The sequence below is a fragment of the Protomyctophum parallelum genome (genome assembly GCF_964188405.1).
Source record: "Protomyctophum parallelum genome assembly, chromosome: 20".
In the NCBI taxonomy this organism is placed as follows: domain Eukaryota; kingdom Metazoa; phylum Chordata; class Actinopteri; order Myctophiformes; family Myctophidae; genus Protomyctophum; species Protomyctophum parallelum.
Window position 1 is genome coordinate 32,909,770 of NC_139718.1, and position 16,167 is coordinate 32,925,936.

Genomic DNA, 16,167 nt, shown 5'->3' on the forward strand with positions numbered 1-16,167 from the left:
CCTGCCATGTGGATTTATTTTTACCTGTGAAGTTTCGTCCCTATGTGTTTTTTTTGCACCTTGTGTCTAATCATGCACATACCTGCCGCTATGACCAATGTGTTACCACTTTTGCACCTTATGCTTAACCTCATGTCTTATGCTATGTGTATATATTTAGATGTTCTCTTCTTGACAGGTTTATTTAATGTTTTTTTACTACCTGATCTCCCTCTTCCTGCCACCCCCGGCCCCTCCTTCCTCTTCTTCTCCCAACAACAAACTTACAAAATGATGGAGCTTATAACTTTCACCTTTACACCTGTAAACCACAGATGTGACAATAAAGTTGCTTCCGATTCTGATCAGGGTATTTAAAATCCTCAGTGTTAAATCCCTTCAAAAGTGAAGTAAAATGTTATTTTCACACTGCGTTATCAGTATCACTCACGTTACACAGCTTCCAGCACACACATGTTCAGCCTGTGCTAGAGAAGAAGAGTGGTTTAGACACTGCCTGAGCCCAACATATCCCTGTTGGCGTGGGATCTAATGAATCCCACCCAGAGGCATCCTCCTGGGTCTCCTAACGTCTGCCTCAATAGACATCCAATATACTGTATACGGGAGGAGATTTATCCCTCTTCTGTTCTTTTATTTTAAAACATGTAGTTAAACAAACAAACAAAACATTTACTGGATGATATATATTTTTTAACCCATTTAGGCCTAAGGCCGATTCTAAAAACGCCTTCTAAAGCCTGGCCTACGTTTTCTGAAAAACTTCAAATATTGATATAGCAGCATCAATTTTTTGTAATTCTTTAATACTGTACAATGTACAGTATTAAAAAATTACCAAAATAATTGGGTTCTGTACAGTATGTACATACAGTGTACATACTGTACAGAACCCAAAAATGGGTTCCCGGCCTGAGGGGGTAAAACACCAAAAGGGGTTCCCGCCCAGGTTTTAAACACGCCCGTGTGAACTGAAGTGAGGGCCGATGCCGCTGATCTTACCATCGTACATCATCACACATCATCTCATTCCGGCCAATCAGAATTTGTGTCCTCACCTTCCTCTTCAATGTTTGTGTTTTGAACACTCAAAATTGTCCATTCATTGTCAATGGGATTTAATGTTTGTGTAGGACAAAGTGTGTGCAGTGTGCACACACACCAAAAATCACACCTGTGTGAAGTGAGGGGCGCTCTTATCATCTTACAACATCAATTACAACATAATGTTTGCTTAAGCAACGGGTGCTAATGTTTGTTTTAGTCCTCAAAATTAATTAAATTTCTCTTTATCGTCTATGGAGTTTTCTTAAACAAGCATTGTTGAAAGACAAACTAAATTAAAGCTATATATAGGAGGGTCAGAAATCACACCCGTGTGAAGTGAGGGGCGTTAATATATTATACTCATGTTGATTAGGTGATGTAATAGTGTAAAACAAACAGGGTCAAAACAATAAATTCTCTTTATTGTTAATGGCATTTAATGTTTGTGTTAGGGACAAGATGACAAAATATTTCCTTTCATTGTTTTTAAAACAAACATTGAACTAAAAACAAACATTAAACCTCAAATGCTAGCGCGGCAGCGCCCCTCAAAAATATGGCCCGCCATGCCAAAATGGGTTGAGGGCTTTATAGTCGGTAGGCCCTTCTCACATGAGAAGCACAATAAGCATTTATGAGTGAGAGCCCAGAGCAAGGGATTAATGTTATCTACGCATCCAGTAATGAAAACCATTACGTTTAAGAGTTTGTCTGAGACAGATTGTTCCCTGTCTGCATCCCAAAAGCTTAGTGATACACAAAAATACACAATTTTAATGACTTGGACTTTCAAAATATTTGTTTGAGATGCTACATTTTAGATATAGAGTTAACTTGTTTTAAGTTGTTTATTAATTGTTTTAATTAATATTAGATTTGTGTGGTGTTCTTTTTGTCATAAAAAGGAAGAGGCAGTCCACTATTTCATATTCTTAGTGCTGCTAGATGAGCTTCTTAAAGGTGCACTCAGATTTGAATTCTATCCACAAATTGTTTTCACATTATGGCTGGCATCAAAACAAGATGTCATGTGACATTATTCACAATGTGAATGTCCTGGCAGCAGCAATGTCGTCTTTTGGGAAGAAGACTAAATTAAAGTCATTTGTCAGCTAGTGAAATGTGTGTTTGTTTCAAGTCTTCTTGTTGAACAGAATATACTGTAAAATGTCAATTCAATCCAAATTCTACCCCTGTCTCGCTTGGTGTTCATGCAGCCGTTAGTAGGCAAAAGATATGTTTCTGGTGGGTGGACTGATAGACAAATGGCTAGGACTACTAGGTTAAATGCCCTGATCAGAGAGTCCTTGTTCAATTCCGGACCAAACGGACCATTTGTCACCATCAAATCAAGGCTTAAAAACTCCCAAGAATATTTCAGAGTTCAAGCTCTAGCACCACACTTTGCCCAGAAATGTGGGTTTGGTGTAATAAGTAGCACTGTCTCTACAAGCTTTGTTTGGGCCTTAGTTGTGTTTCATCATCAACAGATCAGAAAAGCTGAGAGGGAGACCGGAATTTGATCCTAAACCAGGACATTAGGTTGAGAGACAGAGGTCTTAAACGCTGTCCCTAGCTACAGAGGGTGCATCAATGGTTGCATCCTTGGTATTGGGACATTGAAAGAGCTTTACAATAATAGTAATAGAGGTTGGGGATGTTTCTTGAGAATGTTGCCTCAAGACTTAATGAACCCATGTAATTTTCTCATCACTTCTTTGGCAGTAGACAAAGTGTTGTTCATGCATTTGATTCCAGTCCAATTGTTCAACCCAGTCTTCTGATTAGCTATGTTGCCCAGGGGAAATGTTCAGTATGAGAACGAGACGAATAGACAAAATGTATAGGCACTACAGTGCAAGCAAGAAGCCTTGCCAACTAACCTTTCTCATTGACTCGGCTTATAGTCTTCCAATGGACTCTCTCCTAGCCAAATCAAACTGTACTAATTGTACAGGACATTTCATCCACTGGTAAATTCACTGCTTCACAAGCACCACAAACATATACCTATTGTACCAGCCAAACCCTAGTCAACTTTCACTGTGCCTTCAAGTTGGGCCAGTTGAGGCACTTTTGCAAGTAAACATCATTTTGGGCTTTGGCTCTTGTGGCCCGCCCTTCTTACTAGTGGTAGATCATGTAAGACAAAGTGATAATATAGCCTAAGATGACTGCAAAAGAAAGGGATAGGCACAGACATAATTACAATATTATACATTACAGGTACAATCTCTACTATCTCCCTCTACAATGCCCTAACAGTAGAAATTCCTAAAGAAAATATTGTGCATTAAGGACAGACTATTTGTATTAAAAAAAAAAGGTCAGAAATGCTCACCATGTGTACCCTTACCACATAACAAACGCACACTGTAACCCAGTGTAGGCCTACATCCAGGTGTGGCGATTCCAGTGTCAAATTCTATTGAGTATTGTCGGTTATCTGTAAACATGTTTTCATTGAGTATTATGTAGATCAACAGAACCCCCGTAAAATCATTCAAACAAGCACCAGAGTTCTAGCATTACAACATAACACTACGGTTGTAGACAGCTCTATAATTCTCCAATTTCCATCACAGTTAGGTACACACTATAAGGCTGTCATGTAAAACCACTGGGGGATACCTCTGACAACAACAAGCTATCCCAGAGGTACTAGGCTAGGGTGTGTAAGCCTGAGGACAGAGGAGATATAATATATGGTATGGTGTATGAGGAGAGGAGAGACAGATGTTACTGTACACATATAGGCAGACGGCAGTGGCTGCATAAGAAGCGCATAATATATTATAGTACTCGACTCGTATTACCAGTACCACATTGGTTGATTGAATATTGAACTTCATACAGTGAAATGAGAACTGTGTTTGTGTGTGTGTGTGTGTGTGTGTGTGTGTGTGTGTGTGTGTGTGTTCTGATCTAGGCTAATATTTTCCCATAGGGGTTGTTAACCTGAAGGTCAGCTACATGTTTTTGTAAATAGGTAGATTGTTGTAAATATCACATTACGCATAACTGCATTTGAGGGCAAAAATTTGTGTACATGCATCCATTTGTTCTGGCTCTGTGCATCAATGTTATTCAAATTTGATGTCAATCATAAGATGCTTTATTTTTTTTATATTGATATAATTGATATAATACATGTTTATGACATGTCTCCAGAGGTAATGTGTACCGATGTGAGAGTTTTGGACAAAATCTTTGGATCAGTTGTAGTAGAAAAGTGTGTTTTGAAGAAAATGCTAAATGGCAGAAAATCTAGTTAGGTCAAGGCCATGACCATGGAAATGACCACGGCCTGTATGCGAACTGGTTCATCTGGAATTGTTTATGATTAAGGAATCCAGGCAAGACGGCATTGAGTGGCTGCGTATACAAACATTTTGACATTGTTCGGTCCAGAGGTTTGCGGATAGCTGGACAGTGAGTGGACATACAGAGAGACAGAGACATACAGAAGCCACAGCAAAGGGCTTTAACATCAACTCTGTCCCCCTGCACTGGCTGTGGAGATACTCTCTAGTCCAGTGGTTCCAAAACTTTATTTTAGCCTGTGACCTAAAAGTGAAATGTAATGTCTCCCTGCGACCCAAACTGCTATTTTCTTCCTGTGTTTGGCAAACAGTTCTCTATAGCCTACACTACAGTCTAGTAGTCTACACATTCTAGGTAGGCAGATGGTAAGACCTGAACATCACTGCAATGCACGTGAGGGCACAGATTCCACAACTGCTATAGATATCCATCAGTGAGTGTACTGTAGACTCAGTCTGTGAATCTGACAATCTGTGTCCAAATCTGATCCATTCATAGGCACCTCTCAGTATTGGCTTTGAGGTCCCAGCTGTGTGTGCTACACTGGCCTCCACTGTCCCCCTGGCAGTGTCCGAGCCTGTCTCCTCAACACAGGAATCTTTCACAGCCAGGAGCGAGAGACGGGTCTCATCCCGCTTCAGCATACCAATGACAACTATCGAATCAGCATATCGCTACACATAATAAAACTCCTACTTACTAACAACAACCAGTTATTGTTAATAATGTATCTCTACTGTATATAGTCCAGCACTAAAAAGACTCAAATTACTGTGTGTCAAAGGTTTCTAGTTCTACTGAATATCAGCAAATGGATTAACCTGAAGAACCAGTTGGCTAAGCCCTCCTTTTGTCATGCAGGAAACACTCAGGTATCAATTAAAAAATAAAACAAATTTAATTAAAGCCTTTCTTGTTGATTTATTTTGACGTATATTTGATTTATTTGTCTAGTTGTCTTTGCGTTCTCTTTGGACCTTTAAAACAACCTTATTTCATAAAAGAAACCCTCCTAACGAGTAACGAATGGCCGAAGGCAGCCCCCTGTTAGGTTCATGTTCATTATACATTGTAAAGGCTAAAGGCACGTTAAATAGGTCTTAATGTGGAAATTGTAATGAAGACATGCAGCCTCTGGTATCTGATAAAGTGACAGGTAACATACGGGTGTTTACCCAAATACATGTTTTATGTTTACAAATCAATGTCACAATGAAGACAGGCACAGGCTCGTGATAGCATCATTATTGTGTAATTACCCCCACGCCCGTGGGCAGACACAGTGACATTTGCGTGAGACCAAATAATAATTTATACATTTTTCTTGTTAGAAATGCACCAAAAGTCCAGCAAATAGACAGAGCCAGTCTTACCGTTCCTTTTAGGACATCCGTTGCCGAGGTAGAATGTAAACGTTGGGTTTCTGATCCTCAACTCTTCTGTAAAATATGTCTGTTTTTGTTGGTGTTGCCAGTCTTCTTCTGACTGGCACTATTTGTCAATACGGCCAAAGAATCCGACGTCAGCACGATATAGAACAATATCCTAGAAGAAGGTTGTCTTTCTGTGAGAAGGACTGATCCAGGTTTTGCTGCATTTAGGGAGCGTTAATGATGAGCAGCTAAGCTACATAGCTACATACCCTCCTTACTCTATCAATGGGTGAATTAAAGACCCCCATGGAGAGAGTACACCTCTGCTACTTCCATGACGGGAACATCTCGTTCAAACTAACTCGTAAACGTCTTCATTTTGACTGAAAACTAAAGTTGAACAAGCTACCCGTAACCCAGTAGTACCCACGAAGATGACAGCTCGCTTATTATCCAATATATATCCACTGGGCTCAGTGGGCTGACTGTGCGATGCGTGAAAATGGCGTTGCCCGGTATAGTACAGAGCATCCCATGGCCCGGAGGAACATTAAGCTGTGATTGGCTAGGCGGTTTTCACGGAAATCACTGGTGTTGACACAGGATTTATTTTTTAAGCAATGTAAATAATATCAGAGTTTACACTCAGTGTAAACAGACACCCTTTGCCATTGTAATGAGTACACAACAATTATTTATGGCTATATTTGCTGTGTTGAACAGTTTAACTTGTCAATCGTCAAGCATTTGCCTGACAACTCAACTGGCCAATCAAAACGCGACCATACCTTGGAGTTATGGGATCTAAACTCTACCCTCCCTTGATAATGATGTCATCGCACAGATTAAAGTGGTGGTGACTGGTGAGAGTTAATCTTTTTTAATTAATCGTATTCTGAGCCAAGTAACTTTTTTTAATGGTTCCTATTTCATTATCCCTTATATACATGCTGATGTGATCAGAGCCATTAGTTAGTTTATATCTGTGTGGGTTTGGTTGTGTTATAATGACATTGGCTGTATAATCAAATAGTTCCTTTTCCTGTCCAATCTCATAACAAACCAGTTGAAGCCACAGGCACAATGTCACAACAACCACCATTCAGTGGTTGTAAAATGTAAAATTGGGTGGGGAAGTGAATGAACAACACTCCTTCAATACCCCAAGTAAAGTTAAATTGGGGCCAACTGCTTAGTGGCCATAGTAGGACTGTGGATGGTATGGGCCTATTCCCATGTGTGGATGTGAGTACAGTGTAAAATCATGTATTAATTTAATTCTGGTCCAATTGGTTCCATTTGTACACTCAAGAGTTAAAATCGCTAAATTAGCGCTGAAGACTTATTTGACAGTGTAGTGTGTACAAGTGTGTAGTAGGGTGTTGCTGAAAAAGAACATTAATGCTCAGCTAATCTACCCTGGGTAAACACAAAAGATAAAATTATGTTTCCATCTAGGCTTGCCTTTGACTTCACAGTAAGTAATGCATTAGTAGCTATACAAGATCAGACAATGAATGGATAGGTTGGGATTCGGAAGGTGGGCGAATATTTTATTCATTATTATCATGTGGCAGGAGTGTTTTTCTTTATACGTAGTCTCTCTGTGATATTCCTCCATATACTGTGAAGAACCACTCTGGCCATGTACAAGGTGATGGTGAAGTTTCGTTTGTACCATTCCCTGGTCATTAGAAAGGGGGGGGGGGGGGGGGGGAGACAAAAGAATGAATGTATTAAAAAAAGTAAGTAAGACATTAATCTGCTCTTGAAGAATATGATAAACAATGGACAGAGATACAAAATATATTGCTACTCCACCCAATTACCAGTCACTTTTCTGGAAGCTCAGCCGTACATATTCTCAGATAAATATAATAATTATAATTATATTAACATTGTGACTTTGGAGAGCATGTAGACTGAGTCTGGTCAGTCCACACCAATGCAACTCCTTGCAACATGCAACTATTTGTAACCATTATCCCTGAAGGCAGTTGTAAGGAGTTTCATTGGTGTGGATTGGCCTTAAATTTGTTTTGTTGGAAGGAGTTGCATTGCTGCAGTCTGGCCTTAAGCCATAGAGCTTGCATGTTTTCATTTGCATTATAAAGTCACCCCAGCAATGCAATCTTCTGTATACTGTAGGCCCTACAGTAGGTAGGAGCGATTGTAGGGGAATCAATCCTCAAAAATGAATCATGTGGATCTTGGGATCCACATGGGAATGATGTGGCTTCAGTGTGTATTTCAAAAATGCATGTGGCCAGCCTGTGACATCAATCATCTATGAAGTATCTATGATGTCACCTACTGTATGTAGTATGTACTGTAGGATGTATGACAAATTTGGGCTTCAGCCTGATCCAAGCACCATTGACTTCCATTATACAATTATTAAAAAAGGTAATAGTATCAAACATATGTGAAAAAATAATTTGTGGAGGTAAATCATCCCAAGTGTGTACAATAAATCTGATCCTGATCAGTACAGTGGTTTAAGATTTGCTCTGGACAGACACATAAAAGGATAGCAGAGCTGCGCAGTAAAAACAGAAGTAAAAACTAAACTTACTTGTTATAATTTGAATGTCTTATTCTGTTATTGTCCAGAAAGCTTTTGTAAAACACAGCCATTTCTTCACTGTTCAGTGTTCTCTTTCGTCCTGAGAGGTGGGAAGAGGCAAAGCAATTAATGCAACTATGCATTTGATGTATTACCTTGTGTTTTCCTTGCTTACTGTAAGTCGCATCTTAATTATAAATTGTAAAAATTGTTTCTTGGTTGTGTTTGATTTGAAGAAATCAGATATTAACAGTGTGGAATATTAAGCCTCCTCACCTTGCTCATCACGCTGAGACAAGCCTTGTGCCTTCAACATAGAGGTAATATATGCATCCTTCTCCTAAAAGACAAAAACAAACAATACTCTTAGGGTATATAATCACAATTAAATCAGGTGTCTTTTTTCAGATCATAATATTATAGATTTTATTCTAAAATAAAACTAAAAAGAAACTTAAACTCTTTATGAAAATTTGACAGTAAAGTGATCATTCATTAGTATGTTTACTTGTGCCCTGCTGCCCTCTGCTGGGGAAAACACCAAACTGTTTTTCATGAACAGTTCCACTGTGCCAATGAAATTATCAACTATAAATACAGTTGTTATGTTCCTAGTTTTGAGAGCAGTTGCTACTTAATCTGCAGGGATTGAGATAAACTAGGCCAAATGTATCCTCACTCAACACACCTTAACTGCCCACAGATATAAAAATGCATCCATGAGCTTGTCTGACTCTGGGTAAGGAGGCCAAATTTTTAAAATTTCTGAGTACTTAACTCCCCCCGCCTCTTTAAGGGTTCAGCCAGTTGGGCCTGTTGAGCTAATTTAATATTGTGTTATTAATATTGTGTGATGTATGTTGTATCTGTAATATTAGACTAACAGTCTCTGATACTGGCAGTTATTGCCTTATGAATTTTCTAAGTCGTAAGGATAAACATTACTTTTGCTGTTGATGAATATGTACATTAATTGTGTTTGCACTTTTGGGTTCAGCTGGTTGTATGTTGTTTGTATTGACCCGGACAGGGGATGGTGTCGCAGCAACGGACAGTATAAAAGTGACACTTCCGTTGTTTAAAGCATACAACACTGACGAAGGCCGTTAGCCAAAACGCGTTTGTTGTTGTGCTGCCTATAGCATCATACCTTACCAGAATGAAACAATAAATAAAGTGCCTTAAAGCCAAGGACTAATCCATGAGTGCTGGTATTCTCCTTATTCAAATTTTAACTATCCGTTAATCCCTCAGGGTGAGGTAATTGGTAACTCAAAGAATAAAAACTGAGTTTTAGGTCCCCATATACAGCACTTGTGTCTTGTTATAGAAATGTATATCATTTTGTATGCGTTTTCAGAATTGGACTTTTAAGGACCCACAATAAGGACCATCATACTCGACACTGAGTGATCACGGATGATGTATGTCATTTTACTCCACTGTAAGATTGGGATTTCCACTACAATGAGTACAATCCCTCTAGTCGTTATTATAGAACACATTAAAAGAACATCATGATTTACTCTCACATTATACACAAAATAATGGCTTTTGAAATGATAAGCACAGCTTTAACACCAGGTCCTCTATAAAAAATATACATATTTTATTTGTGTTAGTTTCTTCTATTTTATGTACTCTGTATCTTTTATTGTGTTTGTTTTGCTACTGAAACCATTCCAAAACAGGCAAAATCATGGCTTTTGAATTTATGTAGTATTCAAATAAGAACAGCTTTAGCACTGCCAGCTGACATCAGGCCCTCTCAGTACATCTCCATAAAAATCTACTGGATCACTTTGGAAACCATTCCTAGGGGTACTGTATAAATAACGTTTACTTACAGACACCAAAACCAAGAGTAATTCCAAAGGCCAGACCACTAGCAAAAACTACTCCAAACCAACGTTTTGGTCTGGATACCTGCCAATAGAGTCTGGAAGAATAGACCAGCCGCAAGCCAATGCACTGTTCATTTAAAACTGATCTACTGTACAGTACATAGGGAATTTAAATGATAACCCTAGCAGTGTTTTTGTTGCACATGTTCTATACTCACAGAATTACAGGGGAATTTAACTCCACTGATCTACACAGAAACACAGCTACAATACAGTACAAACCTTTCTAAAGGTAATGTTCTGTTTGGTCCAGAACTCATGGTTCCAATCCTCTGTCTCCTGCCTCAAGTTTCTCAAACATTTCTCCAACTCTGTCTCATTCTCTGGGATGCAATACACGATTGGCCGAAGGTTTGACACAAGGTCTGGTGGACCAATCCAGTCATGTGTGGAGTCAGGTGCAGGCCGGAACGTGGATCTCTGTGCAAAACAAGGAAAAGAAAAGGCAAGATGGACGAGACACTGTTGTTATTTGCCAGCAAGGTTTATGTTTGTCAATTGTCATGAGCTACTTTCTTAGTCAGGTCTCTGGTAGTGACAAAGACATTTAAATATAAATATAATGAACCTAAAATAAAAAAGGTTGAAGAATTTAAGAAAGCATTATTATGCAGAGTTGTTAGAAAGAGAAGTAGGAAATAAGTGAAGAGAAATGGTCAAATATAATTTCCAAAGTTGGGTGGGCCACTAGGGATATTAAAAGCAAATTTACACATTACAAAATTATACATAGATTCTACTATACCCCTGTGAAACTGTTTAGGATGGACTTGGTGGAAGACAAACGGTGTTGGAAATGTAAAGGGGAAGATGGTACATTTTTACATGCATTTTGGGAATGTCCTGTGGTTGTGCCTTTCTGGAAAGAGGTACTGGGGAAACTTGGAGACTGGATGGGGCTAATACTACCAGAATGCCCAAAGTTATGTCTCTTGGGAGATCGCACGGTGCTGCCACAGGGGGTCACCAAGGCACAACATGCATTGGTGACTGCAGGCCTTATTACTGCAGCTAGTAGAAACTGGAAGAGCTCTGCTACGCCAGAGATCACAGACTGGACCCAACTTATGACTGAAGCAGCATCCTTTGAATACTCAATTGCCAGGAGGAATAACGTCAAAGGGAAGTTCCATGAGATATGGGACTATTTTTATTTGTATATCAAAGGATTGTTGTAACATTTTGTATTTGTACATTACATATGATATAACCACGAGTGTCAACAACAGAGTGTGGAGGGGTGTTGTCCAGGGGTTTTCTTTTTTTTTGACTGCTAGGTGTGTTTTGTTTGTTTGTTTTTTCTTCAGTCATGTGGATTTTGTATGCTTTATTTAAAATCATTAAAACACTTTGATGACAAAAAAAAAAAGAAAGAGAAGTAGGGGACCCGGGAGCTGTTTTCAGGGGTGCCGTCAGGATGTAATAAGTGCTTGATCAAGTTGAGACTAAAGCCTTAACCACACCAAAGGGTCGAGACGTTTTTTTAGCGTTGTCCCAGCGGTGTGATATGTCCTGTTGCACGTTGGCGCACGTCGTACCAAGTGATTCAACGCATGGAATTCAATGGCCCAAACCACACCAAAGGGTCACCATGTAACTCCTTGCAACCGTTTGGACCCAAGGAGTTGCATGGCGACCCTTTGGTGTGGATAGGGCTTTAGAGCAACTACAGACTTTACTGCACGTATGCAGCCAATACACAACAAGTCAACGGTTCTAGACCATGGCATGCACCAGCACTGGTCGGGAAAATTTGCCCCAATAGTGGGGGGACATTCAGAATTTCAGACCCAAATTACCCCTCCCTCCGGTTTGTCTCCGTGACATATCAAGTGACAGGCTAGCGAGATGCCCAAGGCCATCTTGTAAGACCTAAGGTAAGCCATTACGCTACCATAGATTGAATAGCACTCACTGATGAAGGCAATTACCAAGATAACCAGACAAAAATGTGGAATCACTCAATATGAGTACAATTTATTTATCAACCTCGTTGACGAAGGTCTTAGGACCGAAACGTTTGTTTTTTAATTGCACTTTGAGCACAGAGCACTTTATGAGCATGATAAAATTAAATTAAAAATATTTTCTTAAAGGTATATTCAGTGATTTCACTCAAAAAACCTTAGGTTTCGTTTTTGGCTGTGGGACCCAGCCTTTCGTCCAATCAGGATAGAGAGTCAAAAACGAAACCTAAGGTTTTTTGACCCCCAGGGGTTAACTGGGGACAGGGAGGAACTCCTTATATGGCCAGCACACTCTATAGTAGGGAGGATTATCACAACAAAACAAAAAAATAAGTGATATTTTAATTAAGTGAAATCACTGAATATACCTTTAAGTCTCAGTCCAAGGAGTTTTACTTCTAGTTTATATACGGTGAGAGATGGGCAGTATTTGAAATACATGTATTTGAAATACGTATTTGAAATACTTTTTTGTATTTTGTAATTTGTATTTCGCTGGGATGGAAGAAATGAGATGTATTTTGTATTTAGATACATTTTTTGACCCAGTATTTGTATTTTGTATCAAAATACATTTTCAATGTATTTTGCCCATCAAGTCTTTTTCTGTCAAAGTTTCCCTCCATGACAGAGGTTGATAAATAAATTGTAGGCCAGTTTTCATGCTGGATAACTGACCTCCTTGCCAGTAGTGGCAGAGTACAGTCAGCTGGAGAATCGAGTGTGACTGAAAAGGTGGGTTTTGAGGGAGGGCAAGTGTGGGGAAGCTTTTTGTGTGAGCTGGCAGGGGGGGGGGGTTGTCGTTTTGTCTTAGGGATATCCAGACGTTTGGCATCTCCAGACCTGAGGGAATGGGGGGATAACTTATCTTGTGTTTTAATTTCTAATATCTATATACTATGCAATGGTATCTTACATACATGCTATGCTGCTGAATTGGGGCCTTGATAATTTATACTAAGAGTGACTTACATAGAAACCGATGGATTTTATTTGTTCCGTGTTGCCTGCCACACAAGACCCTCATTTGCATACTGCGAAAATAGATCTACTGATGATGCAATTGCCATGGCTCTAAGTTCAAACTGCTCTTTCTCACCTGGAGGGGAACTGTAGTGTGTGAATGTGGACTAAACTACAGGTAAACCTCAGCACTCAACACAATAGTTGTGGATAGTCAGAGATCTGGCCAACATGTGCAACTGGATACTGGACTTCCTGTCAGCTGCTGGTTCTCGTTCCCCTGGAGAAGGCAGTGTACGGCACATGATACAGGTTGATGCAAATTGCAAATACATTCCTTCGCAATGACCTTTGTTGAAGGTGATTGAGAAAGCCAGCATGACAGGTTCCCAGACTGGCAGCACAGTCCTGGTGATGTGCTTTGCCATTTTAACCAAATTCTGTAGAGTGGAGCCTTGGAAGCCTGGGTTCCAGCCTGAATCGCTATTTTATTTATTTATTTGACAGGGACAAAGCTCATTAATCAACATGTCAGTTTTCACCTCAATGTAAATGGGCCAGAGTTAGCCAAAGCTAAATTTCATCTGTAGTCCCTGGGCAGGCTCTTAAAAAATGAATGATAAAAAAGAAAGACAGAGTGTATGTATAGTGTGCCAGCACACAACACCATGCGTTGATGCCATGTGTGCATTATGTGCAAGCACCAAACACTATATCCATACAAAAACACAATACAATACAGTACAATACAGGAACAGATCAACATGGTACAGGGGACAGAACAACTGCAAAGTGAAGTGAAAAATGACACCGGTGATAAATACTAAATAGTGCTGATAGTTACTCATGATTACAGATTCCGTAAATCTTTTTTGTCTGAGTAGCGAGTGACAAAACAGATTCACGGAATGCAGCGATTTAGGCTGGAACCCAAGCTAGAGCCTTGGGCTGGCTTGCAGTTTTGAATAGAGCATCTTTCCATACCAACTACCTGCAAGCAGTTAGCCATTGTCTCGCCACCTTAACAACTGTGCCACATGCAGCCAACATGATATGACCACCAGCTCAGGTCCTCACTGACCCAGAGGATGAGGAACCTAAGTAAAATATGTTAACTTTCCCTGCAGATGGTGCATGCCATGCATGGGCAGGCAGGTCAATGATTGCATGCAAATTGAAAGGGTGGAAGTAGCCTGTTCAAAGCCCAGACCTAGCCCTCCAAGCAGAACCCAATGGTACTGAAGTTTCTGACATTTTTGACGACACAGCATGGGGTCCTGTTCCAGCAGTATCCTGCCACCTGGTACGCGGACATAATAAAACATAAACACCGTGTTTACGGCCTGTCTGCGCTCTTTGACGACTTTTTTTCGTGTGAGGGCTTCTGAATCTGTGAACTATAAGTACCTATACATGCCGATGCGAATATCTCCTGTGGCGCGGAAGCCGTTAAGTATTTTTAATCTTTGTTTGACCGATTTGGTCGCTTTGATTCTTCTCTTCCTTCCTTGTTTATTGACACCTCATTGTACCGCCTATCTGGCTAGCTAGTGGCGCTATAGCTATGACAGAGCAGATCAGAGGCAGGGACGTAGCCGCACAAGCCAACCGCACACCGGGAGGCGGTACAATAAACGGTAAACAAACAAGAAGAAATAAAGCGACCAAATCGGTCAAACAAAGATTAAAAATACTTAACGGCTTCCGCGCCACAGGAGATATTCGCAGCGGTTTGTATAGGTACTTATAGTTCACGATTTCACAAGCCCTCAAAGGAAAACAGGCCGTCAAACGGCGCAGATACGATGTTAGTGAGCATATTCATGTCCGCGTTCCAAAATTCCCATACGAAAATATAAATATGAACAGGGACCCTACACAAAGCGACATCAAAATTTCAGAAAAGCTTTATGGAGGGTTCCGAGAGGGGCTAGCCCAGACCCATGGGCAATATCTGTGCCAAGTTTGGATGAAATCGATGCCCAATTCTAGATCAAAATACGATTGTGTACCTGTATAGTGGCAACCCCCTGTGGGGTGATTTGGTAGCACAAGGGTCAAATTATTAATCTATTCGTCACAATTTTAGTTTTGCAAATGCCTTCAACTCTGTTACACAATGTTTTGGACGTCGATCATCACGTGGTGTGGTGTAACTAGGCAGCTGATGATGCAAAGAAAGCAGCTTATCAAGTGTAAACAGACTCTACGGCGTGCAGACTGAACTTGAAGACACAAAGACAGCACTTTTGAATTCAACACGTAGCGACACCACGGCAGGCAGGTAGATGGTAATAATTATTATTTTATTCCAGGCCTTGTTGAATTGAACAATGTGGACCCTGTTGTAAACAAGTGTAATGCTTAATTGGGTCGTCCACTCACAGTTGACAGTCTTTGTATTGAGTTTGTGCTTAAAATGTACTGTAAATTCTACAAACTGTTAATAAATATTTCAATCAATCAATCAATCAATCAATCAATCAATCCTTCTTTTAAGACCTGCTCCATGTGTTCATTCAAGCAACACCGTCGTACGACGTGTGCACCAGTACAAATATAGCAGCTCTACCTCTACAGCCCTACCCCCAGCTCTACAAGGCTATAGTTTTGAGCTTGTTGTTGTTGTTGTAGCTCTGGTCATTTAGGCATGCGACGCCGTATAACAAAGTAAGTGTAATCTGGTTTATCATGATACATGAATTAGGTATAAACCACCCATGAAAGGCATGTCGTACTCGTATAACGAATTCCATATGGCTTGTGAATAATAATAAATGACGCATGAAACGAATAAATAACGTTAGTGAGTCGTGTTTACAGTTACACCACTAACCTTTGGGGCTGCTTTGGTCTGTTGTTGGGATTGGGAACTGCACTGACGACTGATGAGTGCCGACAACAAGGATCCATGTGCACCACAAGGACAGTATGACTTTCGTAAAAAAATACCGCTGTTTTACAATGCATCGTAAATAAATCGATTATTTAAACATGGTACGATGTCTCTGTTTTAGTCACAC

At 40.0% G+C, this 16,167-nt stretch overlaps 3 protein-coding genes across 8 annotated transcripts in view; 1 reads left to right on the forward strand and 2 right to left on the reverse strand.

The window, feature by feature from the left end:
• The window catches only part of klc1a (kinesin light chain 1a), a 46,923-nt gene extending 40,706 nt beyond the window's left edge, over positions 1-6,217 (reverse strand). For all 4 annotated transcript variants that reach the window (XM_083791274.1, XM_083791275.1, XM_083791276.1 and 1 more), the window contains exon 1: positions 5,745-6,217. The gene's annotated coding sequence lies outside the window, so the exon portion shown is untranslated. The remainder of the gene's footprint in view (positions 1-5,744) is intronic.
• Positions 6,218-7,276: 1,059 nt separating this feature from the next.
• coa8 (cytochrome c oxidase assembly factor 8) lies at positions 7,277-12,100 on the reverse strand (the record flags this gene model as incomplete). Its single annotated transcript, XM_083791687.1, has 5 exons — positions 7,277-7,428; positions 8,320-8,410; positions 8,587-8,650; positions 10,437-10,634; positions 12,014-12,100. The coding sequence occupies 5 exons, from the start codon at positions 12,098-12,100 to the stop codon at positions 7,311-7,313; spliced, it is 558 nt and encodes a 185-aa protein (XP_083647813.1). The 3' UTR covers positions 7,277-7,310.
• A 3,248-nt stretch (positions 12,101-15,348) lies between these two features.
• The window catches only part of bag5 (BCL2 associated athanogene 5), a 10,979-nt gene continuing 10,160 nt past the window's right edge, over positions 15,349-16,167 (forward strand). Inside the window, exon 1 of one of the 3 annotated variants that reach the window (XM_083791311.1) lies at positions 15,349-15,435. Coding sequence is in view for 1 of the 3 variants with exons in the window: in XM_083791310.1 (XP_083647436.1) it covers positions 15,795-15,814 (20 nt within the window). In the remaining 2 variants the exon portion in view is untranslated. Of the gene's footprint in view, positions 15,436-15,749; positions 15,815-16,167 lie in introns of those variants that run through there. The other 2 variants (XM_083791312.1, XM_083791310.1) reach the window with 2 other exon arrangements.